Source organism: Oculina patagonica, chromosome 1 (genome assembly GCF_052425735.1).
Source record: "Oculina patagonica isolate OP01 chromosome 1, crgOcupat, whole genome shotgun sequence".
Taxonomy (NCBI): Eukaryota; Metazoa; Cnidaria; class Anthozoa; order Scleractinia; family Oculinidae; genus Oculina; species Oculina patagonica.
Genome location: NC_135758.1, coordinates 10,523,943 through 10,550,731, shown reverse-complemented (window position 1 = coordinate 10,550,731; position 26,789 = coordinate 10,523,943). Strand labels below are relative to the sequence as shown.

Here is a 26,789-nt window from a genome sequence, read left to right as displayed (position 1 = left end):
CCATGCCCAAAATTCGATTTAAAAAATAGCACCTTCGCTCCCGGAATTAGCCGCGGGCCACCTTAAACTAATGTCTGTTTATATTGCTAAAGTTCAGGAGTGTAGTTGGAAAATGCCAAAGTTACAATTCTAGCTGTAGTTAGACTAGTTGTCAGCCGAATTGAAAATATTAAAATTAAGAGTAAATGTAATCTATATCGAAAATGTCTTTCTTTGTTTGTGTTTGTGGCGACTATTCTCAGCGGTCTCACCAAAGCGCATATAAAACAGAGTTAGCAAATTAACATTTTGTCACTTAAACTAAAATTGCTGCGGTACACATCGGCTGTTCTCTCTCTCCGTCGTAATGGCTGAGCAAGAGCATATTCTCCATGCTCCAGAGAACCGTGTTGAGGACGCCTTTATTCCTGGTGCGCCTCCTACATAAGCCTTTTCTGTGGCTGTTAATGTTCCCGCGAACGCTGGAAATCTTAAGGTATATGCGTTTTTGTCATTTCTCTTCTTCTTCTTTACACTGTATTACTTAATCTTTCCACGTGTTCGCCCTCTTCCCGTTCATGTCGGCCCCGTTAGCTATTCCTGTTCTTCCGCTCTAGTCTTGTAGTTTATTATTTTACGTTGGCTTTATTTTGTCCCATGGCTTGTTGTTTTTCACATGCTTTTGCTGTTGTTTAGCGGAGCCCAAAAGGTTTCTCGCTTTCGCCGTGAGCTAATTAGCTTTATTTTGTCTCATGGCCTGTTGTGTTGCTTATGCTTTTGCTGTTGAGCGGAGCGAGTTTATTTGGCTTATTGTTTATTTTTGGCCTTGACTGTTTGCATATTCCCTCGTCTTTTGTTTTTAGCGGGGCCTTTATGGTCTTCTTCCAATTTTGCTGGCTTTGTTTTTATAGGATCGTTTACTTTTATTTGGTGCTTTATCGTCAAATGCACATGGCCGCTCGTTTGTTTATAGGTCTCTGTCTGTGTGAAGTTTATTTTATATAGGTTTTAGTTTTTGTTTTCACAACGTTACAACTTTTCAATTAAGACGGCATAGTATTATATCGCTTTTGCGCGTGTTTTCTTGTCCTTTTGGGCGGTCCCAGGCCACTTTACCGCTCTTGTTTATTATTGCCCATTTTAGTGCAGCATTATTTGCAATACGCCCCTGTTTTCTATACCATTTAATTTTATTATTTTGTCTGGGCGCTCCTCCTCGTTTGTCGTCAACCAATCAATCAATCAATGTTATTTTGTATGTTCATTAGCTTCTCCGTTTACTTCAACGAGTCCAAGCCCTTTAGAACCGCCAGCAAATGGCGTTTAAAGTGGTTTGTCCAATCTTTTAGCCTTTAAGCCTACTTTGGCTTTGGCTAAAGACCCTGTTGTGGTCACCCGGAGTGCGGAACACGGGAAGGCGACTTTTTTGTCTGCGGCATCCCAGGGTCTGGGTTCGACTTTAAAACCAGTGGAACAGTTCCAGGCTTACTCATGGTGTTGTTCTGCGACAAGGTTTATTCCAAAGTTTTGGTTTGGATTGCTAAAGTGGTAAAATCCCACTCCGTCTGCCTCCTACTCTACTTCGTCGGCGACACGTTCTACTTTTAGGAACACGCGTGTTTTTGTGTTTTTTTTTTTTTTTTTTTGTGGAATTCCTGGCCACTCTTCTCCGTTCTTGTTTCAGAAGCGCCGTGTTCAGCCAGGGGCAGGTTTCCCCCTTATCAGCTAGCCCTCCCCCGCTAGGGACAATTCAAACATCCAGTTACCTTCTAGTTTTGTTTTACGTTTGCTTTACGTTAATTTCCGTGAGGCATGTCCTTTAGTTTTTTGTCACCTACGTTGAATAAATGAAGCCTTCTTTTGTCATTGTATTTATATATGGTTTTCTTTATTGTAACTGCGAATTCGCTGCGTTTTTTCTGCGTTCACTTCCGTTTTCCCTCTTTTCCTGCTCTGGGTTGGCAGTTTTATAAGGGAGTTTCATTCCCTCTCGGATTACTGAGGCATAAAACCGCCATCCCTTGAGCCGCGCCCTTCATCAGGCTCATCCTTGCGTTTTTCCCTAGTTGTTGCAACCCCCTGCTAAGCGTGTCAAGTTTACTATCCGCCTTCGTCCAGTACCCAGCTGGCCTGTTTGCCATACACCTTTATTCGCTGTGTTCTTATGGTGCACCTCCCTCTGAGGCTCAAGGAGTTGCGCCTCATTATGCGCACATTTCCTATAGCTTCGTTTATTCTGTTTTGAACGGCTATGCGTTAGCGGTGTCTCCGTGTTGGCCTTCAGGGTCCCAGAGTCCTTTGTAGCAGGAAATTTCCATTGTCATTACGGATCTTGGGAGTTCATGGATCGTTCCGCTCCGTGCGATTTGGCCAATTCTGTTTTTAGCTGTAAGAGAGTAAGCCTTTTAAGGGACAGTTTGAAGGGGAGTTCTTTAATTCTTATATCCCTCTGACTCGAATTTTTTGTCAATAACCCATCCTGTGTGTTGTTCATAGACTTTATTAAAGACTCTGCCGCCGCTGGCTTGAAATCGGGAGCCTTTTCCCTCGGGATTATAGTGGAAGATTCCCCTTATTTGGTCATGCCCCTCACTTTAGAGCCTTCATAACCGCGGTTGTGCCACGATAATCGTTTTCTCAACCTTTTGGTAGGGGACGCCCCTTTTCGTCTTTAAAACCTCTTTATGGTTACTAGATATGTCTCTAAAGGCTTCTCGTAATCTGTCTGTCATATTTATCTGGCTACACTCTTATTTTTCTCTCTCCCGACAGTTAAAAATTCTCTGGTTTTCAGTCGAACGGTTACTTTTACGTCAGTAACGCGATCTCTTTCAGTTGGAAGACTCCAGCATATATTTATCATTCCACATGTCCGTTTAGCCACGCATTATTTTCATTCTATAGGAATTCAGTGCTTGTTTTATACATAGACAATCTACATACTGGCGTGATCAGTTTTAGCCGGGTTACCCCTTTTTACGCTGCCTTGCCTTCAGATCGCGAGCGTGCCTTCGTCAGAGCCTCTTCTGCTAGTTTTTATTGTATGCTTTACTCTGTCTTTGCTGGGCTATTTTATTGGTATCAAAACGTCCATCTTGGTTCCTAGGCGATTTTGTCCCGTACCTTCGTTTTGGCATCGTCTCTGTCCGTCAAGCTTTCGCCCTTCTAGATAGAAACAGACTCAAGTTCTTTGCTCTTGCGGAGTCTATTTTATCTTCTTAGTCGGTGGATTTGAAGGCCTTACGGCGTTTCGCCGGGAAGTGCATCTCTTTCAATTTTCATACGCGGTCCCAGGCACGCGTTTGTTTACTAATGAGGTCAACTTGCATTTTTATTAATTCATTCACAAAAACGATAACACTTATTACACGAAAAAAACTACGTAAAAAATTACTTACGTTAACAACATACAAGAAAGAAAAATTAAATAAATAAAGGTAAAGGTCTGCGTTCCTCGCGTCCTTTCAGGGTTGCCGGTCCTTTGTTAGATTAAATTCAACATTGGAATTTCCTAAGGGGCCACAGGGCTCCTTCCCTGGCTTACGGAGTGCCATGCTGAATTTATAAACTCTAACCGTTGTGAATGTTTTAGAGGCGGCCTTCTCCCACCCACCCGAGGCGCGGTGGCCTAATGGTTAGAGCGCCGGACTCCGGATCGAGCGGTCCGAGTTCGAGCCCCGGCCGGGTTCACTTGTGTTGTGTTCTTGGGAAAGACACTTTACTCTCATAGTGCCTCTCTCCACCCAGGTGTATAAATGGGTACCGGCGACATAATGCTGGGGGGGGGGGGGGACCCTGCAATGGACTAGCATCCCATTTAGGGGGGAGTAGAAATATTCCTAGCTGCTTAATGCTACGGAAACCGCGATAAGCTCCGGCAGTGTGGGCCGCTTGGCTCGTGGCTTCTCCTTTAATTTCTCCCACCCTGTGCAGGGTCATCGCGTTGACGTCTTTACTTATAGTCAACCTCTTATACGATCCTGGAACCGTCTAGGTGCTAAGTCTCACCGGCTCACTGACGCTCTAAAGAACCTTTTTTTGGCTTTCTATAGCTACTAGTCACTTTTTTCAACTTAACCTTTTCTGTGTCCCGTCGGCTCTCTACCCGGCCGACCCACCGTAGTGTGCTTTATCACTTCCAGAATTAAGCTTCCGGAGATTCCTGGCGTCGTATTCGTTCTCTTAAGTATTTATGAACGTGTTATTTATACATATTTCCCCTGTTTTTTTTGCCGGAATTTTGACTATCTGTTTAGATTTTGTTAGCTGTTAATAAATGGCTCTTTTGTATTTCGCAAGTGTTATGCTTGGTCTCTCTATCTTCTTTCTCTTTCAGTTTCTCTTGGGATTTACAATGACGTACAATCGTCCCAAGAGAAATTGAAAAAAATGCTTATCCAAAAATTTTGGGGGGTAAACAAGATGTATTATGGGATCGTGAAAAAAGCGAATAGATCTGAGAATAAATTAAAATCAGTGCCAACAGGTGAAGAACGTCTACGCGCGTAATGCTTCGTATGTTTTTTTTTTCTATTAAATTCGCATTATTTTTAAATTATGGCGTAATAAACACCCGTATTATCAGACTTTTTCAGTAGCGTTCCATTCTTCCTTAAGCTTGTAAAAGGTAATTCCATACAAAGGCCGAGTTATAAAGAAAGCTATGTTATCTTTAATTCTCTAAAAAAAAAATCGGAGGTTTACCTCCCCCTCTCTCCAAAGTTTTAGGGATTTAAAATTCTAATGTGCGGTTTGGGACTGGCACTAGTCCGCGCGCAATATCAAATTTTTCAATGCAGTTGTCCTCCTCACCATAAATTTACCGTTAAGCATTACTAAACGCTCCAAAAAATTTTGCTACCAAAATCCATCTTTAGCAATTTCGTAACAACTACTCTAGATCTGCAGTAAAGGACTCTCCTTAAATTGCGTGACAAGAAACATAACTGACACTTCCTACGTAGAAAAGCGACAGCGTTTTATCTCGTAACTACATTCGTCACTTATTGCATCGTGAGCAGGTGTATATCGATTTTGCATGTACAAAGTGCACGACTTTTTGAACGTTGGTAAATTAGAGCAAAGTCTGCGTTATCCGATAAAGTACAAGACAGATTTTAGTCATAGAGGTCTGCTTGGTGTAAAACCCTGGGAATAAACATGACTTCCCCACGATACAAGATGTGAAAACTCTTTAGTTCCAAACACCTGCACACAGACATCCATAACATGTTTATTTTGAAATCCATCAAAATGTCATGTTTTGAAGCAGAATTAATCTAGTTAACAAGCGACATAAATTACGCGGCTAATAACGGTGGCGTTTGGTTTACCGCCCACACAATTTACCTATCACAGAAAGACGTCATTTCTTCGTCAGCTAATCGGTTCAGGGATTCTTATTTTTATTAGTGGGACGCTTGCATTAAGTTTTGGATTGATAGATGAGACAATAAATTATTTGCTCTTGTGGTCCTTACATTCATTAGCGAATGCGTACAGCCACTAGTCCTTATTCATTGCCAATAGGGAAGCGCGCGAGTGACGTCATGACTCAGACAAGACTCAGACAAACAAACCGAAATGGCGGACGATTTTCTTAAAACACTTTCTAAGGCAACCTGTATTCCTGAAACAGTTTTAGAAAACGAAAGCTTCACCTAGATCCCTTCTATTTCTTTCAGACGACGCTGACATGTTTTTAGCCTTGTGGCGGTTATATACATTTGTATTCTATTTTTAGACCTCGTGCGCTTCGCTATTGCTTACACGTTTATATGACATCAATAAGTTAGTGACGCGCTTAGTGTTTTTAGGGATTCAAGTTCAAGTTTTCCATTTCAAATACATTAAAAGGTATGCTATCGCATTTACCGTCATTTTTAGTAGAGAACAGCTGCTTATATTTTTACCTATATTTAATTGCATTCATTCATGAACGTGCTTCAGGAAATTTTCCAACCCACGTCTTGTTCAAACTAAGCTTCTGTTTTCCTTCCGCATTTTGCCTATATATAGAAGCCTGGAACGACATGCGTAGTTATTATACACATAATCCAGCACCAATTGGTATAGTTCTTGCTGAGTTGACCGCTTAGGAAATTTTAAGTGAGTAAAGTTACGCTGAGTTTTTTTTTTAATTCCACTTTTGAATTATGATTTTTAAGGGTCATAACAAGGCTTTTCCTCTTGAAATATGGTAGCAAGCCCTTTTTCAATAGACCTCATCACGGTTTTCGACGCCATCTTGACGAGTAGGCAAGCGGGTAGAAATTTAAGTGTTTGTTTGGGAATCTTGCACAAAAAAATTAATTCTGGACAGCTAATGAATTGTAAAGTTAAGATACTAGGCTAAAGATTTTATTTGTTTGCCAAGTTTGAAGGATGTAGCTGGGATATAAAGAGTTCAGTTAGGTTTTTTTAATTTTTCCATACATTTTTCTGTATTTTCTCCGCATGATTGACGCGGTTCGCGGGAAAAGACTGCTTCGGTAAAAACACTGTTTGTTGCAAACAAGAAATTTGTATAGGTCTGTCGAGAAAACAAGGAAAAGTCCAATTTAGAATGTTCCATTCAGGAGGAAAAGGCAGCTAAAAAGTCACACAGAAACGGTCTAAAGCGAGACGTTTCGGTGCGACCATCATAGAGCCACCACTGAGGAGAAATTCGTGCTCGTTTGGCTCTCCGTCACAACCTTTGAGCAGAATGGGCAACAACAATTTCAAGATCATTGTACTCCAATAGAAATGCTAGAAAATATCGAATAGCTGCGAAGATTACTAATGCATTTTTAGCAGCATATTCTTTTCGAGAAGAGCTCAATTTCCCGCGTATACCGTCATTTGTCTACCGCCTACTTAAGTTGTCCATTTCTGTGTAAACAGCTTCTCTAATTACCAAAAAGAGAAAAGCCCAACGCATAAGTGAGAAGCTTTGCGAATGCTAACAAGGAGAAAAAGGTACGAGTTTGGTTCTAATATCATCATGCTTTTTTTTTTCTGTACCCATAATATAATGAAATGCTCTTGTTTTTTTAATAACATTCAAATTATATTTTTATAATCTTTTTAGTAAGATGTGCGAAGTTTTCCACCTGCAATTTCGTTACTCCTTGGCCATTTATTGTTTTTATATTTATAAGTAAATTACCTCGTATGTTCTGCTGAAATGGTTTCTTTTTTCTAATATTAATATTATTGTTATTTTTTCATCAAGCCCCATTTGTGAATTAAATTTAATCGAATGTCCTCTGTTTTGCTCTCATTGATTTTTCCTTGATCTCTTTATTTTTTCACTTCTCGACAAATGCATCTAGGCCAATGTTTGACACTTTTCTGTCAAATATCTGGGAACTTCCTAACTTGTTTCAAGGTCACGCTGGCGATTTCCCCCTCCATTTAAATATAACTTTCCTTTGATTTCCGAAAAGGCGAAAGCATTTCTGAAAGGCATCTTCTTCCGTGCATCCGTGCTTCATGTTTTGACTTTAATATAAGAGAGAAATGACCATGTTAACTTTGAGAGTTTTCAAATAATTTTCCTGTAAATACGACAGCGTCGTATTTACATAATTTAAATAAGACAGCGTCTTGTTTAATATCAAAACAGAAAAATACGGGAATATATCTCATGACTTGTGTTATTTTTTCTCTTCCAAGATATGTCATCGAGTCAATGACAGCTTTAAATGTAAGGTACAAAAACGAGTCCCAGTTAGAAGTACTCTGAAGATGGCGGGGAATCGAAAGACAGTCCATTAGACTATTACTTCAGCTTCTCCGGTTTCGATTCATGTTTTAGAAGACCAGTATCTTAAAAAGAACATAACACACACTGTACGATATCAAAGCACGTGCACCGTATTTAAATGCAACGGGAAGTGCTTCCAAATACGTTTACTTCTTTAAGGGAAATTTACGTGGTGTGCTATTTGATTTCGGCTGTCGCATGTTACATATACAAAAAAAAAAAAAAAAAAAAAAAAAAAAAAAAAAAAAAAAAAAAAAAAAAAAAAAAGAAAATAAAAAATTCCCAAAAAAAAAAAAACACCAAACCCCCCAAAAACCCCAAACAAACAAAAAGGTACATTAGGTATAAATATCACAATTTGGTCTCATTGCCACCTTTCTCGCGACATTTGTTCTTAGCAGTTTAGGTCACATTGAGCGAAACAATTTTTTGTCCTAGGCTGGTCGCTTATCAAGTTTTATGTGACAGTTATAAGCAATATCGTGCAATCTAAATCGCTTCTCTTAACGATCGCTGGAGCTGGTATAAGTTGATAACTATCATAAGCTTGAGTTAAATACGATGTTAAATGTTAAGAATAATTTATGGAAACGGTTAAACTAAGCAAAGTCTTGTTTATCTTAAAAATGATAATAACATATTTTTCCCTTTCAGGTTTTTAAACCCACACTTCCCATAATGACCATAATCTTTTGGCTGGAAAGCAGGACAAAGTTTTTCTTGCTCCTACTTGTTACTTCATTTTTCTTATCTTTCCTTCCTCCTGTCAAGTGTCAATATTGCAATACCAGACAGAGGTAAGTTCCTCATGGACATTCTCAAAGGTTGAAGTAATATTTCAGGTTTCTGTTGTAGCTTGTTGTTATTGCAAGTTTTTTTTAAGCCACACAGTGACACGTTATTTCTTTTGGTCGCATTGTTTGTTTGCAAAAATTGAGAGCAAATACCATTTTCACGTTCACAACCTGTTTCTCAAGGCTCTAGGGATGGTGGTAAAACTATACATACATTTATGCATGGGCATGGCAAGTCAATAAACATACAGGTATACGTATTTTATCGTTATTTTATTTTATTTTCCATTCCTACCAGATGCTCCTCAAGTTGAAATCTCTTCAACTTGGTCACCTACTGGGAAATCAATTAATCTGACATGCGAGGCGTCGCAAGCTGATGGAATGGCGCTTCGCGATCAGACAAAACCACGTTTAATTGAATGGTTTGATCCACAAGGTAAACAAGTCCGGAAAATGCAAGGCTGGATCGCCGGTAGCTAATGTCATGAGCTGTACTTTGATCATTGGTGTACTTACGAAAGATAACGTTGGAAACTACACTTGCAAAGCAAACGATGACAGACACCACTGCAGAGTGAAAACATTTGAGGTCGATTTCCAAGGTAAGCGTGTTTGAAGTAACAGCAATTGTTAACCTGGAGTACAGTGCATGTTTAATAAAGTCTCACTATTCCACAGGGAGCAGAGGAGCGAAACTCGATCTTTGTAAATATTAAAATGTTCGATCTATTTCGTAGCGCTTCTGCCGCCCTGGTTATCTAATCTTTTTGTTTACGAGACGGTTAAACCAGCGGGAATCCTGTTGCGGTTGGCGTAGCCGCAGGCTCAAAAGGTCGGATGACGTATGACAAGCGCTACGAAATAGATGAAACATTTTTTTACAAATAAAGGTCGAATTTGCCTCCTCTGCTCCCTGTGCATGACTAATCCTCAGCTTTTGCATGCCTTCGCTATAATAAGATCAACTGTGTGTGTGTGTGTGTGTGTGTGTGTGTTTGTGATTAGCATTAAATTTGTCCGCCTTATTAATGTTTCCTATGCTTACTCTTTTATTCACTTACAACGTGTTTTTAGCATTCCAGGTGATCTTTTTGCCTACAGAATTTAACCGTGGCTGACGCATGCACAAAATTCCGAAGCCCGGGTTTTCTTTAATTTAATTTAATTTAATTTTGTTACCTTTCCGTTGCAGTGCCTGCACATTTCAACCCAGGAGCAGAGTCAGCAAACAAGAGTAAAGCACAACCAAAACATATAGGTATTGTTATAAATGCTGGTCACTTAACGGGCGCTCTAGTTGGTTGTGTAGTCCTTCTGCTTCAGACGCGACTACCAGCCGCTTTTCGAAAAAATAAGCCCGCAAACTTTCCCCTAAGATCGGATTCAAGATTCAAGTGGTGAAAATTGAGCTTATTAAAACACGCCCGACTTTATAATTATATTTCTGATAATTAACTATAGCAGTATGTATTCCAGAAAGCAACATTAATCTGCATAATAATAGGTCATTCCTGAATTGCATAATGTCCTGTTTTAAATGAGCTTCATTCACACAAATGAAAGTTATAATGCAGATAAGACTCATTTTCATATAAAACGTTTGGCATCAGGACTCGTTGGCCATAGTGCCTGTCGAAATTTACCGTGGTAGACGACTTAGACAAAAAATGATACTCCCGGTTTTTAATCTTGTTGCCTTATTTTTTAGTGCTTGGAAATGTGAACGCAACAACAGAATCAACAACGCAGAAGCATGAACCAACGCAAGAAAACGGAATCTACGGCTCCAGTAAAACACCAACTTACATCTTATATGGTGTCGCCATTATTCTGTTCCTGGTGTGTTGTTCCCTTCTGAGCTTCTGGTTAAACAGAAGGGCGCAACGTGAGCTTATTAAAAGGTTACTCATTGCCTTTATTACTTCTGCTTCTAAAAAGTCATAAATGCATCGGTGATATTTGCACAAGAAACTAAACCAAAATTGAATAAAAAAAATATTCCAAACCTTTCTGTCCTTATTGCCTGCTGAAGACTAGCGGTTTGGAGCCGAAAAGTCGCGATTCCCATCACAAGTGAGAGTATGCTGCAGATAAAAGCTTGCAAAATGCTTCAAATGCTCAATGCTTCAAAGCGATGCCTCAAAACAACAACAACATCCTCTTTATTTCCTTGTTATAAAATTACAGGATTGTTATTTCTCAAACTCATTAATAATTCATGACGTTATAAGCCAACCAGAGCCCCCCATTCGGGTCAGGTGGATGAGTTGGAAACTCAATGAAACACCAGTTGAAAATCACTAGTGTTTCATCACGTTTTCATCACTAGTGTTTCATCACGTTTTCATCACTAGTGAAAAAATTGTTCTTAATCTGCATATTCATATATTACTCAAACACAGCTTTACATGAATCATTAATTTTTAATAAACAATGACCAGGAAAAACATTTCAAATTACAAACTGACAAGCCTAAGTCATTTGAAATTAAAGTTTACAGTACATTTCTTAAAGTCGCCAAAACAGACTGGCATAGTATCCATATCCACATTCTGAGAAACTTAAGCGGCGTAAGCGGCGTAAGCGGCTGAACTTAACGGCTTAACGGCTTAGCGGCTTAACGTAAGCGGCTGAACTTTGTGCAATTCATACTCTTTAAAAACTCCACCAACCTCGAGTATTGGAACATTGACACTTCGCACTCGTTGCCAATCCTCAAAAATCCCTATTGCCCACTTATTTTTATATCTGGTAGACTTCGGTACTGCTCTCTCTACGCAAAGTTCTTCTTCCTCGATTGTTTTCGGGGAGCGAAACCTTCCTTCGGCCATGGCAAAAACAATATGTAAATCCCTTCAAGTTCACAACGCTTTTAGAATACAAATTTGGTGCAACGCGAAACTATTGGATAATTAAAAACAAAAGCTCACAAATACAATGAATGCCGACTGAATACAACAAATCACACATACAAGGCATTTTAAAGAAAAATGGGAAAAAATACGACACTGCATAATTTTGTATTGTTTCTTAAGAGAAGTCATTTCAAAAACTCGTGCATCGTGTTTCATCACGATTTCCAAACACTCGAAAACAGATGAAAGCACTCGGCCGAAGCAGCCTCGTGCTTTCATCTGTTTTCTCGTGTTTGGAAATCGTGATGAAACACTCGCACTCGTTTTTGAAATAGTACATAAAATATATTGCTAAAGATAAGGGGTTCTGGCAACCCGAAATAACCACTAGGTTAAAAATGCCGGGTTGTTAGTTTACAAATTGAGTAGTCAAATTTTGGCCAGACACACACACGTTCACACGGAAACACATACAAAATATAATATAGAATATAATATATACCAGAAAGTAAAGAAGAAAAGAAGCTGAAATTACACGCGTAATCTATTACCTTAAATAAAAAAATATATTAAATGAACTGAACAATGAAGAATATCAGAAAAATAATGGTAAGGCGTTGCAAAAACAGTGATATTATCTTAATGTGAAGAAAAATGAAAAGTGAATTGACTAGTAGCTTTGGAGCATTCAATATCTTATGGCCTTGAAATCGAATATTAAATTTTCCATAATTTGTTCTTGCTTTGGGGAAAAAAAAGCAATAGAATAGTGTGCTATGCCTTTACCAGATTGACCCTATTTTTGCATCTCTAGCAGATCCTCTCGTTCAGTTCGTGAACAAATTCCTCTTGATAAATGGGAAATTCTTCCGGAGCAAATAAAATACAAAGAAAAACTTGGCCAAGGAGCGTTTGGCGTCGTGTACAAAGCGATATTAAAGAGACGAAAGGTAATAGAAGTGTTTGACAGTAGAAAGGGACAGGAACCAACGAGGGTATGCCAAGTGGTCGCTGTCAAAGTATTGCAAGGTACGTATATACTTTTTAAAGTACTTTCGGTGGCCAACAAACGGGCAGACAAGACTAAATGCAGGGGGCTGTACATGTCTCGACTTGGCCTTAAAGAAGCTTGAATATATGAATAATTTTTTTTATGTATCCCTCTTATTTAACATGCTAGTCGATTGTAACTTTATTGAATCGCAGCAGGTAAACCTGAGAAGCCTCGGCAAATTATTGAAGTTTGCTTCTATCCCGAGCGACTCGAAGAATTTTAATCGATGGCCTTTGACATGCATGTTGACAGCATGCTACATTCTTACCTGAAAACATTTTCTTGGTTGTGCATAGATGATCCCAGCGACGAACAGAAAGAGGTTTTCTTACATGAGATAGTGCAGATGAAGTTGTTGGGTTTGCACCAGAACATCGTATCTTTAGTTGGATTTTGCACACTGCAGGACCAAAAGTTCCTGGTGATAGAATACGTTCCGTTTGGTGATTTGCTGCAGTGGTTACGAAACAGGAGAAAATCGGTAAGAAAATTATCAAATAGCTGCCGTTCGCGTTCTCAAACCAGGAGGCCCTGTTTCTTACATAATGTAGCTGTGACAATGCTTTCTCGACTAACCAGATTGTTATACTCTAGATTATTCGATACGGGACTAATGAAGAAAACGGGAAGAAAGAATATTGTGAAGGCAACGAAGCTCTGGATGATCGAAGGATCAAATCTGTTAAAGTTAGTGTTGGGAACAATCAATCAATCAATAAATCACTCGATCGATTAATCAATTAGTCTTTGAAATGAGCAAGCCGTCAGTCAGCTAACAAAGGTAATGGAAAAACGAGTGAGCGAAGGGACGAGAGAACGAGCGAACGAGCTGACGAGCAAAAGAGCGAGAGATAGTGAGCTAAAAGCAACAACAACCAACCATATCTGTGCTCTACACTTTCTTATCTTCAAGACCCTAAAACGTATGCGTGGACACGTACGAATAAGATGCTTCTTACACAAATCAGACTGTTATGTATCATTTTTGGAAATCCAAGTTTTATGGCCATTTCTGATTTTATTATAATGTCATTATCGTTGCTTCAGATACAGATCATCGAAGATCAGGCACCGGTGAGGGACGCCACGCAGAAGATGAAAGTGAATCCATCAAAAGACACAAGAGACATTATCTTTGACATGAGCCTTTCTGCTGAGAATATTGCTAAAGTAAGTGACTAATACACAGACCAAGTTACGTAACACTTATGTTTTCATGGCACTTTAGAGATTTTAGTCAGATTGTAACAGTGCATTCGAGTAACAAAAAATATATATTATTCAGTCTCTTTTTTAAATCTCCTTTCTTAATTTATTTATATTTTTAGCCGCAAATTTGTGAAAAATCCCTTCATCAAGAAAACATTGCGTTGGGGCCGATGCCATCAAAGTCACAGCGAAACAGCAACGCTACTGTCATGTTGCAAGTTGAGGATGGTAACAAGGAAACAGACAGCTTTACCACTCAGCAGTTGTTTTCATTTGCTTGGCAGATAGCAAGAGGAATGGTAATGAATAAAAGCAATTAATTTTCAAGAAGATGCTTTAATAATAATAATTAGTCGCACTCTACTTTGTCGAGCATAAATACGAACATGTTTATCTAACCAAAACCTTGCAGGTCTTAAGTAGTGTGTTCATTGGAAAGCCACATTCATAAGAAAGCAAGGAAACAAGGTTGTATGTCAATTACAAATCTTCTTAACCTTATCCAGACCGGGGGGGGGGGGGGGGAGTGCCCGCGCTAACTTTGAACGCTTATAACTTTTTCAAGATTCAACCAAACGCTGCCAAACTTTGCGAGTTTATCTAAAATTTATCTGGGAATAATTTAGTAGGATAGGTTGTTGTGTCAGGAAATTGACGTCACCATGTCCCCCCTCCCCGGTCTGAAAAGATCCCCCCCCCCAAAAAAAAAACGGTCTGAATAGGGTTAACAAAGTCCCCGCTTATATTTAGTTGATCCTTTCACTAGATTCATCTCGCAGAGAAAAATTTCATTCACCTGGACCTGGCAGCTCGTAATATCCTGGTTGGCAGCGATAATCGAGTCAAAGTGTCAGACTTTGGGTTGATGCGTCAAATCTACGAGGACGTCGTTGACAGCGGGAAAAAGCGTACAAAGCTTTCAGTGAAATGGATGGCTCCTGAATCGATTTTTCACCAGTCGTTCACCATCAATAGCGATGTGTAAGTTTAAATTTTCCTGTAATTGCATGGAAATTAATGTATAGGTCTATATCGTTTTCACTTATGTCGGTAATGAGGATGGAACACTTACTCAGATTTACCCACCTTTGAATCATGTTTCACAGTTTTCAGATTAGGACTGGAAGCTTTAGGAACACTCAGTTATGGATTTTTGTTTCCTTTATTTAACCGTTGCTTACACGCTTCAAGTATCAACTGTGCTTATTTTTTTTTTTTTCAAACACAGTACTACTGCGTCTTATGTTTCCTGTTTTGTGTTTTTTATCTTACAGCTGGTCCTATGGCATTGTTCTTTGGGAAATGGCAACCATGGGTAGGTTTAGAATTTGCTGTTTCATTCTAATTTTACTTCTTAATTTTTAACAGAAATAAGTTTCTTTTTTATGCAAAGGTGATACTTTCAGTTTTACTGAGGTAAACGGAATTGTCCTCGACATTTTCACGGCTATCTAACTTTTTCTCATCTTTGTGTTGTCATTCAGGTGGTGTTCCGTATCCCGCATTGACCAATTCCGAGCTATGTAGACAACTAAAGACTGGTTATCGCATGGAAAGGCCTGATATGTGTTGCGATGAAGTGTAAGTAGATGAATTAGTGTGTGTTTCATTGGCTTCTTTCTGAATAGAACTGATACACGTAGCGTGTTGTTGTGCATGTAGATTAGCCGGGTTTCAAGTTCAGTTCAGCAATATAGTTAACTTTCTTCTCTTAATCCATGATAGTTATGAACTGATGACTGAGTGCTGGAGGGAAGATCCATATTTTCGACCGAGTTTCTTAGAGTTGATTGACAGACTGGAGGTGATTATGATGAGGGATGTACCATACTGTGACTTGAGCAAGCACGATGAGTCCAGATCATACTACAACGTTCCCGCCAAAGATGTTGAAAATAGCGGATAAGAAAGTGACAATGAACATAAGCTAGTAATTGATATAGCAAATAATCCAGCTTCCGAAAATCGGTCTCTCTTACATCCACGGTTTAAAAAGACAACATGACAACTGTAACAGACCATCAATACTTTCTTTATTTTAATTGCTTATCTTGTGTTTTAAATTAAACTATATTTTTGAAATTTTCAACCCAATTTGACATCTATTTTGCTTTGTTCAGATTACGATATCGTAATAAAACGAAGCTATGAAATCGAACTTTTTGAAATATTTTAAACTGGAGGACTAGAAATGCTGCGTGGTAAAATGAGCGGTAGGCAGTTGATTCCACATGCTGTTCGAGTCCCTCCAAGCGCTTATGAGTGTCTTTCAGCTAGACAGAAACACGGTTAATGTTTACTATTTTCTTTGGAAGATACCGCAAAAAAAGTAAAGTCCGTTGTATATTGTAACAATAAAATTCTAGTTAGCGCAAGCATATTTACAGAGAATTTTCTAATTTTAACTGTAAGATGTGCATATTATTGTGAAAACGCATTGCTTTATTTATAGAATAAATCTTTTATCGTTAATCTTGTAGCTTTATTAAGTATCTATCAATCTGAAATAAAAGCTACTAACTTAAAAGGAAACAACTTGTACAGAATCAATTCTTTATATTGTACAAATTGTGTACTTAAAAGGGATGGTAGAGAAGAAACGAACTGTGTGGATTTGATTTAATAAGACTAACATATTACGCTAGCAATGTGCTATTTGCTTTCATCTGCTCGTGGACTGAACTTAACCTTTTAATTTAATTTTTTTTCTTTTTTTTTTCTTTTTGACTAAGAAAAAGAGGAACTGCTGGTAGTTCTTATATACAACGCTACTAAAGTTGTAGCTATGCTTTGACGAGGGACTGGCAAATGAATTTAGAACATGTTTGAAAACCTTAAGCATTTAGTCCAGTCAATATAAGCCATTTCGTTGTCTGATCCAAAACAAATTGCAACAAAAATAAAACATGCCTTATTCGACTTTGTATATATTGAGGAATAACATACTAAAAGTCACCGTGAATCGGAGTATTGGAACCTCGTCTTTTTTTGCTATATTTGAACTACAATGAAAGATGAGAAATTTAATTTATGCATAACTAATGTGATTTTTACAAGTAACATTGAAGGGTCCTTATCGACAGAAATAATCAAGCTAGCAAAACCAAACAACGACAAGCCAACAAATCAGTTTACAACAAATGTAGCAGTTATTACTTATCCTATTTATTGCGTGAAATGACATTACTATTCTGCCCTTTTTGATACCTTAGAGAACGTACTACCAGCGGCCGGATTCTGGCATAGATGCAAGTATAGTAACAACGTTCGCTAATCGGATATTTCACTAAAAAAGCTGAGTTTTCTTCAAAAACTAAAGATACTGAAAACTGATTAAGTATAATTATACCTTTTTGATGAAAGAATAAACGCTGGTCAAAAAAGTTACCGTCTGATAACTAGAAGTGCGGCAAACAATTATGGCGGGAGTCTTGGATGAAACCCTTAACATCATCTGTCAGAAAACGTAATGCGTGAATTTGCTCCCCTAAAACCCTTTCTGCTTATTGGAAGGTGCCTATAATTCCAAGAATCAACACTGATTGATCTTTGCAAAAGTCTCCCGAGTGACTGAGCCGTCACAGACGCCGGGGACACAACCCCGGCGTAACTATGGGCACGCCTCCATCTCTGCACTTAATTCTTTTACAAAAGGATGAACAAATTCTTTCAGAAGTAGCAGAATGATTTTGGACAAAAGAAAAAGGGTTAAAACATTTGGAAAAAGTTTGGTAACAACCTGCAAATGACTTGATAACAACAACAACAACAACAACTTTATTCACCCTAAATATTACAAAAGGAAAAGACATATATATGGTATTAAAAAATAATTAAGGGTCTGGTGGCCTGAAATAACTGAAGAGTTTAAAAGGGCAGGCAGGCAGTGACAAGTATGGTATCACTCTATCCGCTCAATATTAGCATTTATACAGCCACGTCAAATGCTATACAGTTTAGTACGCCAATCGTCACATTTGTTCAACCACTGCGGTGGAAAGCATTAACTCATCAACAGACACGCCTTTTTCTCGCTGTTTTAAAATCCTTTTTAAAAAATAAAAAATAAAACAAATATTTTAACAGGATTAACCCATCAGTACTTTGGAGTACTGTTACCTTAGAGGTCCTGTAAGATATTAAAATTTAAAAAGATGACTTATAAAGTTTAAAAAAAAAGTTTAGAAATGTTAAAAAGACAACGGTTAAAAACAAATAAAAACTTATGAATAAAAATTACAAATAAAAATGTTCTATAACTTTTTGTTTAAAAAGAAGTCTAGAGTTCAATTTTTTCATGTCCGACGGTAAAAAATTAAAAACTGACGCTACTAAAAACGAATAACTCCGACGAAAACAGCTATTAAAATAACTGCTAGCTGGCTCTGAAGAGCGGTTATTTTTTTCCCACGGTAGTTAAAAATTAACTGAAAATGCCTTTGCGCATGCCCATTCATCATCTAGGTTACTGATGAATGGATTTTGATAATAACCTTCGTTGGGTACTTCTGCTAACGCTGTTGCAGTGGCTTTTACGGAAAGGATCATTTCCTAATTAACAAATACATAAGCTGAAATGAGCTCGAACTTTCACGTCTCACAGATCCTCAGTGCAACTTTATACAACAACACCTAAGCAAAGTAAGCTTATACACTGCACCCGTTTGGTACCCCAGTTGCTTTTGCAGTCGATTGCTTTTAACAAGTACGCTTAAAGTGACTGCGTGTTCAACTGCACAGGAACCATGCTTTCTTTGATTACCTTCCATCGGTTTCCATCCCCAGTCCTCAGTGCACTTGTTGACTCCATTCCACTGCTGTACTTGATGGTAGACCCTCAGGCTGTGCTACGAATAGGCATTATATCCCGACGTGTGGGTATCATGCTGGGTAAAACTTGGCTGCGAAAGTGCCTCACTTGAAGGACATCCAGCTTTTCTCCAGGTTTATCATTTTAGAGACAGAACAGGGGGTCAATCTCCTGCTGTATATAACGGCAACCCTAGTGGCTTGTTGGTAGTTAAATACTTCAGAATATTTCCTGAAAAATGCCCCAGAGTCGAGTTTCTTCAAGGAAACAAATTCTTGAATGCCAATGCCAATATTTACGTTTTGAGTTAATCATAATCATAATTTATGTCCACTGCTCTTGAACAGAGTGAAAGGAGGAATGTATAATCTCCAACTATTACAGTGTTGCATCTTGTGACAACTGTATTTTGTATCAAGAGGACTTCGGTATTACCCTACGCATGTAATACGTCATTACTATGCCGTTTAAAATGCAGAGGTAGTAGCGCGACGAACCTTATCTTGTTTCACATTTTGGAAAGGAAATCTTTTTTTATAACATACACTCTTTCCCGAGTGAATCTAACATCATGCATCGCTTATCCCACATCTGACCCTTTTATCGGGGGACTTTTGCAAAGATCAATCAGTGTTGATTCTTGAAATTATAGGCACCTTCCAATAAACAGAAAGGGTTTTGGGGGAGCAAATTCACGCATTACGTTTTCTGACAGATGATGTTAAGGGTTTCATCCAAGACTCCCGCCATAATTGTTTGCCGCACTTCTAGTTATCAGACGGTAACTTTTTTGACCAGCGTTTATTCTTTCATCAAAAAGGTATAATTATAGCAATTATACTTTATTAGTTTTCAGTATCTTTAATTTTTGAAGAAAACTCAGCTTTTTTAATGAAATATCTGATTAGCGAACGTTGTTACTATACTTGCACCTATGCCAGAATCCGGCCGCTGGTAGTACGTTCTCTAAGGTACCAAAAAGGGCAGAATAGTAATGTCATTTCACGCAATAAATAGCATAAGTAATAACTGCTACATTTGTTGTAAACTGATTTGTTGGCTTGTCGTTGTTTGGTTTTGCTAGCTTGATTATTTCTGTCGATAAGGACCCTTCAATGTTACTTGTAAAAGTCACATTAGTTATGCATAAATTAAATTTCTCATCTTTCATTGTAGTTCAAATATCGCAAAAAAAAGACGAGGTTCCAATACTCCGATTCACGGTGACTTTTAGTATGTTATTCCTCAATATATACAAAGTCGAATAAGGCATGTTTTATTTTTGTTGCAATTTGTTTTGGGTGTAATACTAAGTTGACTGGACTAATTAGGCACTCATTCCCGTCCGGCCCTTTAAATATCAGTCGCTGAAGTCTGATGACCGAAAAAATTCGCATTTATTAGCGTTATATCCGATTTTCATCACACTCACCAAAAAGCGTGACTAGATAATTACCCAGTCCCTCTGCAAGTTTCAGCTGAAACACTTCAATGTGGCATACACGACGAATAAGCCCGCTCAGTGTTTGGTTCGATTTCACACGCGGTGGAAGTTATCAGTCGCGGTCGATCGCTACTAGCGCAGAGAGAGTTCTCTAGCTCCTGGAACAAAAGGATTACACCAAAGATGGCATTCCAAGTGATGAAGAAAGTGATTTGGATCGACAGCTGCAAATTTAAGCGACGAATCGGGGTAAAAATTGAGTAAACATTCGCGAAGTGAAAACTGAGTCGCACGTGTGAATACACACGCGTGGTCTGAAACGCGACGAAACGCTGTATTTAGTCGACTTCTTACGTTCAAAACCTTGCTGATACTTTGAAATAAATGTCTTGGTTATATTTGAGCTTTGTGAGATCGACATTTTAGGAGGAAAAGGGTTTTAGGACAACAGATCAAAAGATAATTTGAGTTGAAGCTTTGTGTCAACAAGAAGCTCGAATTTCACCTATCACGTTTCATCTGCGTCAATTCAAAAAATTGCCAAAAATTTCAGAATTAATCTTTATTAACCAGAATTGCTGCATACTTTGGCAATATAATATGAAACATTTTTGTTTTTAAGCTATTCTTGCAAACTTTTACCATTTTTAGGTTTGTTTATTTTTGTCCATTATCTTTTGCAAATTTATGCTAATTTATGTAATTAAATTAATGTATTCAAAAGTATTATGGGTGGTTTCGGACAAAATTTTTTTTTTCTGGAAGCCCATTTCATATGCTTTCAAATGAGGTATGGCTCTTATATCAATTCTAAATCCCAGCTGAGAAATAAAATTAAGGAGGACAAAGGTCAATTTTGACAGTAATTTGATCCAACAGCAAGAATAATACATAAGTATTGAAATTTTAAAGAGTTGGTACAGCTAAGAAAAAAGCACTATCGTCTTGCTAGTTTATCTGCTAAAAAGAGGGGCATCGGCTATTACTCGAACTATTTATAAACCTGGGTTCAATAAAAATGAGCTGCATTTGGTACTAAAAGCAAGACTCGTTAGGTCCAGCATGTGCCAATTTGTGGTGAGCCAGAAAATACTTTCTTCGTCGAGTCTGTGGTTCGAACCATTACCAAAGCTTACTGACCACGGTTATAAATCAAACTAGACTAAAACTTATACTAGCCTCACGTTTACGCTGAGACTTACAATTAGACTGCACCTAGTTGCTATGGCCACGAGCGATTGATGATGTCTGAGTCGCTTGATTCCTTGCTGCGGTGTTCTGCAGTGGCATAGCGCCAACACGTCGGGAAGGGCGATTGCAGCAGATCAGTTCACGAATTGCGCCACGGAACTCCGGAATTCGCAAAATATATACAAGAGGATTCATAAAGGAGTTAGCTAAATGCATAAACTTACATGTCAGGGAAAGATCATTAAATAGCTTCATGTTAGAAAATACACATTTCAGACATAGATTGATAATGCTCAAGATTATTGGGTAAGGCAGCCACGAAAAGACAAAAATCACCGTGGCTATAACAAGTGTAATCGCCAGGCGCTTGTCCTTTTCTCTGCTTCTTTCCTGTCCAGGTGAATCGCTGCTTCTCACCTTAAGCCAAAGTGTTACGTAGGCTATGACAGTCACGATAATTGCGACGCAACATGATGCTAACACCACGTGAAACATAAAAAGGTGTGGTAATAACCGAAACATGTCTAACACGGGCAAAGATGCTACTATCGATGCAAGAAGCCACGGAACTGCAATAAAACCAGCGTACGTAAGCGGTGAACTGGTTCTGTGATGCAGTGGCCAACCCATAGCGAAAAGCCTTTCGAATGATATGGATGCCAAAGTAAATATTGAGGCCATTCCTCATAGAAAATCACTGAACCAGAATGCAGCTCTTGATTTCAGTGTAAACTTGGCCACCCCCAGGATAATACAGATATATATCGGTACTGATACTGATGCAACCATAAAGTCTGCACAAGCCAGTGAGATAAGTATGTAGTGGAGAGGTCTTTGGAGTCTCTTCCTGGTAAAGGCTGCAATGGTGAGGGAGTTTGTGGCAAGTGCTACTATCCCGATGACACCGAGCAGGACACTCCATGTTATCATCGCTAATGTTGGAGGAGCAGGGCCAAGATTAAATGTTGAAAAAGCGAAATTTTGTTCAGTGTATGACGTGCTGTTGTTGTAAAACATGTTTTAAACCCTCTGTAAGACAAAGGAAAGGCGAAAAGTAAGAATGGAAGACAGATGGAAGAGCTTCGGCAACTAACAAGATGTTCAAAATAAATTTAACTAATAATTATCTGTCTGACTTCTAACTGTCGCTAAGGCGTAAATCACATCATTTTTTTGTTTTTTCTTTTTGTTTTGGTACACACTGTCAAAGCAAGTAAGACGATAAATTTGTAATCTCTGCCCATATATAGTGACTAAGCTTTTTTCTCTCCGTATGAGAAATAAAAAAGTCAATTTGGTGCTCATTTAATCAAAAACTTGCGATGAAAACGAAGTTTTAATTTCCAGGAGATTTAATTTTCCGTGTGGTGTGTGTGCGGTACGCATATTATTTACGAAAAGATCGGCGTAACTTGATCTGATTTTTAACTATTAACGTGATTAATTGCTTCTAAAAATCAATAATATTTGCACACACTCGGCTATAGAGAATTCTCATTGCACTTTGTTGGACTGTACCCCGAATGCACGAAAATTGAAATATACTATTGCGAGGAAATCGGGACTAAAAAAATCAGAACATATTGTGCTGTTATAGGAAAAGTAGAACTGATATCGTCGTGTTAAAAAAAAGCATAGCTATATGTCAACACCTGGTAAAACACGTTAAAAAGTGATATTTATCTTAGGCTGCTGGACATGACGTCACAATTAAAGCCTTTAATTTTAATACTGAGGCTGGAAAATGCATTCGCTTAAACGACAAATCCGGCAATTATGAATTAAGAATGCTATGCCCTTGTCTGCTTGAAATTGTAAAAGTACTAGCACTCTACAATATTCATGTACTAATTGTTTTATAGGCTTGTAGCAAAAATCCCTTAATTTACAGAGAGAAGAGTTGTGTCGCTTACTAAATGCAAAAACAACCTGTACTTGTAGTTTTGAATATTTAATTCTAGGAAAAAACATACCTACCGAACAAACTAAGTCACATTATAAGGTGTAAAATTTTTCATCAATTTTTCAAACACCGAATGTATAAAAAGGATGTCAGTCTCAGGATGCATTTAAAATCTATGTTATTGAACAATGCAAAATTAATTGCAACTTATCTAACAGCGAAGGCAGGAAATCTCCGTCCGCTTTATTCATAATGAAGTTCGAGACGAAAAGTCGACGAAATAGGTCTGGAATAAAGAACATGCTGAGAATTTTTAAAACCTTTGAATGCACCCATTAAAAAGCAGAAATCTGCGATGAAGCGAATGCGTCCCACTATATTGGTTAATTAGTATTAGGAGCTTTTTCGACGGAACGTAAATAAAACAAAATTTGAAGCCCGAACGATTGCCACATTAATTAAAATATTCTAACTGCACAAAGGTTATCCCTGGTTTCTTATATTGCACAAACTTTTAAGTTTTCTGTCAGAAATAGGCTTGAGATTTTGGCCTGTTTATCATGGCAATGCTGTATTGTGTAACTGCTAAAATTCTGTACTAACTGCATTTGTAATCCATCTGACAAATACTTACTTTCATTCAAGTCTTATGACTGAGGCCTTATTTCTTGTGTTTCAGTGGGTCGTGCTGGAACTGCGTTTACAGCCCCAAAACTGATACTGTGTGCTATCGTGCGATAAAATAGAAAAACGATCGGAGAGCCGGAAACACAGTAGATATATTATTTTTAATTAAGCTACCTTTATTCAGTAGAGTTTCCTGTGTTTGTTAAGATCTCAGCTCTAAAACTGGAGTTCTCGATGACAATAAAGAAAATATTTGCTGGCGCTAATATGAGAGTCGTTTTACTAATTTTTTCGCTTCGCGATTTAGGCTTCAATGCGGTTTTCAGATTGGCATGCTTGTGAAAACGTCCTTTACCAAACCATATCGTGGCCTTATACTTTCGGGGTTTGTTATCCAGTTTGGTTAGTGCTTGAAGCGTTCACCGCGAATTCATTATTGTTTTGCACTTTGTTTACATGACGTTACATAACGTGAAACTTGTGAGAAATCAAGTGTGAACAAAATGACAGGTGTACCTTATCCTGCTGTTGTTGTAAACTAGAAATTACTGTTCCCTTATGATGGTTCGTTGAACTCAATAACCTGGGCCAGAAAGGGATTGTCAACGATGTTAAAAGATTACCGCCAAAAACAATAATAATTAACCCTATTCAGACCGGGCTTTTTTTGGTCTTTTCAGACCGGGGGGGGGGGGGCGGATTCCGCCCCCCTCCGTAACTTCCAGAATATTTAAGCAATCACAATGAAACTTACAGGATATATAGTATGTCCCAAAATCTATCTTTTGCTATTGTCACGTGGGATGATGACGTCACATCACGTGACAATGACATCATAATGTCAAAACAGCCGCCATCTTGGATCCGCCATCTTGGATTTCGAATTTTTTCAAAACGTCAGAAAACCGCCCAAAATTACTGGAAAATACTCAAAACCAATAAAAATGTGCTTAAAACCCGTAAACAGATGAAAATAATTGCTTTAAAGTTATTTTTCATTAATAGAAACAGGAAAATTAAAATTTGGGAAAACATGCCTGTCAATGCCGTTGCCATGGTGACGTCAGTCCTGACACAACAACCTACCCTACCAAATTATTCCCAGATAAATTTTAGATAAAGTCTCAAATTTGGCAGCGTTTGGTTGAATATTAAAAAAGTTATAAGCGTTCAAAGTCGGCGCGGGCACTTTCCGCCCCCCCCCCCCGGTCTGGATAGGGTTAAGAACCAACTTTATGGGAAATAAGTCCTAAAGTGAAAACTGAGAACTCAATAGTGAATTATCGACAGTACCTGACAGCGTTGATGTCGAATGAAGATATACGTTTCTCATATAACTGCAATAAGATGTCAGTTCGGATGCCAATATTAGTATTTGGAAACATTTATATGCAGAGTATGTTCAGGAGTCGTATGCCGAACAATTTTCTGCTTCAATTTAACAAAAAGCGTGGACTAAAAAAAACTCAGAATGAAAAAATGGCGGCCAGGGAAGCATTGGGTAACTGTTTTAAAAGTATCATAATGAACTTTTGCCAATATTTCAAATTTAATTAAGTTATATTTTAAGCAAATGAAAGATCATAGCAGTAATGTCCCCAACTTAGGCAGTGCTGTACTAGTATCGCAGAGGTCATGGGTTCAATTCCCGTTCAAGCCTGAATTTTTTTTTTTAGGCTTGCTTTACTCCACTGCTTAACGGTAAAAAAAAAACCCCCCCCCCCCCCCCCCCCCTTTACGTCCGAGGGTTAAGTTGAGAACATTGCTGCGATGATCTTTCATTTGCTTAAAATGTATATACGCAGTACAAATATATGAATTGTATATATTCATTTCATATCTTAACTAAGTTAATAATGCATTTTTCACGGAGCTGTGATAAAACCTTTAAAGTCGAAGAGCAATTTCCTGGAGTTGCTGACATCATTTCATCTCCTTCAGATGCAATAAAGATTTTTAGTCTTGTTTGCATTTGTACGGAAACCTATTTCATTATCGAGTGTTCGAAATCTTCCTTTCAAAATGGACACATAATGTGTTCAATTTTTCGGGGTCGAGTTTGTTTTCTCTTCTTGTTTAATCGGATTGTTTTCCGTCTTCGGCGTTATTTGAAATGTTTTAATGTTGATAATTTGCAATAAAAAATGACCCTATTCGCTCAGAGGAGAGCTGAGATATATCAGAAGAAAAAAAATTATAATAAAAGCAGATCGTGCAGCTGTGTGTTGAACCGTCATTGACTGTAAATGATTTTTGTTTTGACCCTTTTGGACTCATAACAGTCAATAATAGAGAGATAAGCTTGTCGTTATACGGCAAACGGCAAACGCGAGCTTGTCTTTCATTTTCTACCTTTTGATCGATTCTAAAATTAATCCCTCATAAAAATAGGGAAAAAATCCCACGTTCAAACAAACAAAAAACTACTCATTTTCGCGTACGAAAGTCAAACGGCAGACGGCAGAAGTTGAATTTTGCCGTTCGCGGGAAAAATAAACGTCATGCTTAATCTCTCTAATATAGAAAACAAGGAAGACAACTCTTTTTTTAGTGAGTACGGAAGGTCATAATTTGACGTTTAATGATTTTTTTTTACCCTTTTGGACGTCATAACAGCCAATAATATAGAAAACAAGGAACGCAACTCTTTTTTAAGTGAGTATGGATGGTTTTTTTGACTTTTTAACATTTGTTTTTTTTACAAAACAGCCAATAATATAGAAAACAAGGCAACTCTTTCCTTAAGCGATTTCGGATGGTAATTTAGTTTAGTTTGTGTTTTAGTGGAAAATACGAGGAACTGTGCAGCTTTCTTCCCTGCATTTACAAATAAAATAAAATACCACTCCGAACAAGATATATCAAATGCAGCAAAACATCAAATCCTAATATTTCACAGAAGTTCAGCTTGTTGACGGGTTATTTGCAATCGATCAAAGCAATCGCGTAAGCCTTAGGCAATTAATTATTCATTCTCCAAATATACAGTCAGTATAAGGACTGCGTTTGCAGCTGTAAACATTGGAAAAAGGGCTATGGAATTATAAAATCCATCAAAGAGAACCATCAGAAAACAAAAAAATAAAACAGTTTTGAACAAAGTGAAACTTCCTTTACACTTTCCCATCTTCTGTGGTCGTTGATTGCAAAATGTCAAAGCGTTACTCGAC

General features: G+C 38.1%; 1 protein-coding gene and 1 pseudogene across 1 annotated transcript; one reads left to right on the top strand and one right to left on the bottom strand.

The window, feature by feature from the left end:
* The first annotated feature begins 7,068 nt into the window (after nucleotides 1-7,068).
* Nucleotides 7,069-20,299, top strand: LOC144656119 (platelet-derived growth factor receptor alpha-like). Its single transcript, XM_078516348.1, has 15 exons — nucleotides 7,069-7,815; nucleotides 8,384-9,128; nucleotides 9,719-9,784; nucleotides 10,235-10,427; nucleotides 12,196-12,410; nucleotides 12,732-12,916; nucleotides 13,030-13,122; nucleotides 13,483-13,605; nucleotides 13,764-13,943; nucleotides 14,411-14,625; nucleotides 14,919-14,959; nucleotides 15,129-15,225; nucleotides 15,370-16,489; nucleotides 19,786-20,013; nucleotides 20,046-20,299. Exons 2-13 carry the CDS (start codon nucleotides 9,011-9,013, stop codon nucleotides 15,548-15,550), a joined length of 1,707 nt encoding a protein of 568 aa, XP_078372474.1. The 5' UTR covers nucleotides 7,069-7,815; nucleotides 8,384-9,010; the 3' UTR covers nucleotides 15,551-16,489; nucleotides 19,786-20,013; nucleotides 20,046-20,299.
* Nucleotides 20,300-20,492: 193 nt separating this feature from the next.
* Nucleotides 20,493-22,172, bottom strand: LOC144656393 (long-wave-sensitive opsin 1-like; annotated as a pseudogene).
* Between the last annotated feature and the right edge of the window lie 4,617 nt (nucleotides 22,173-26,789).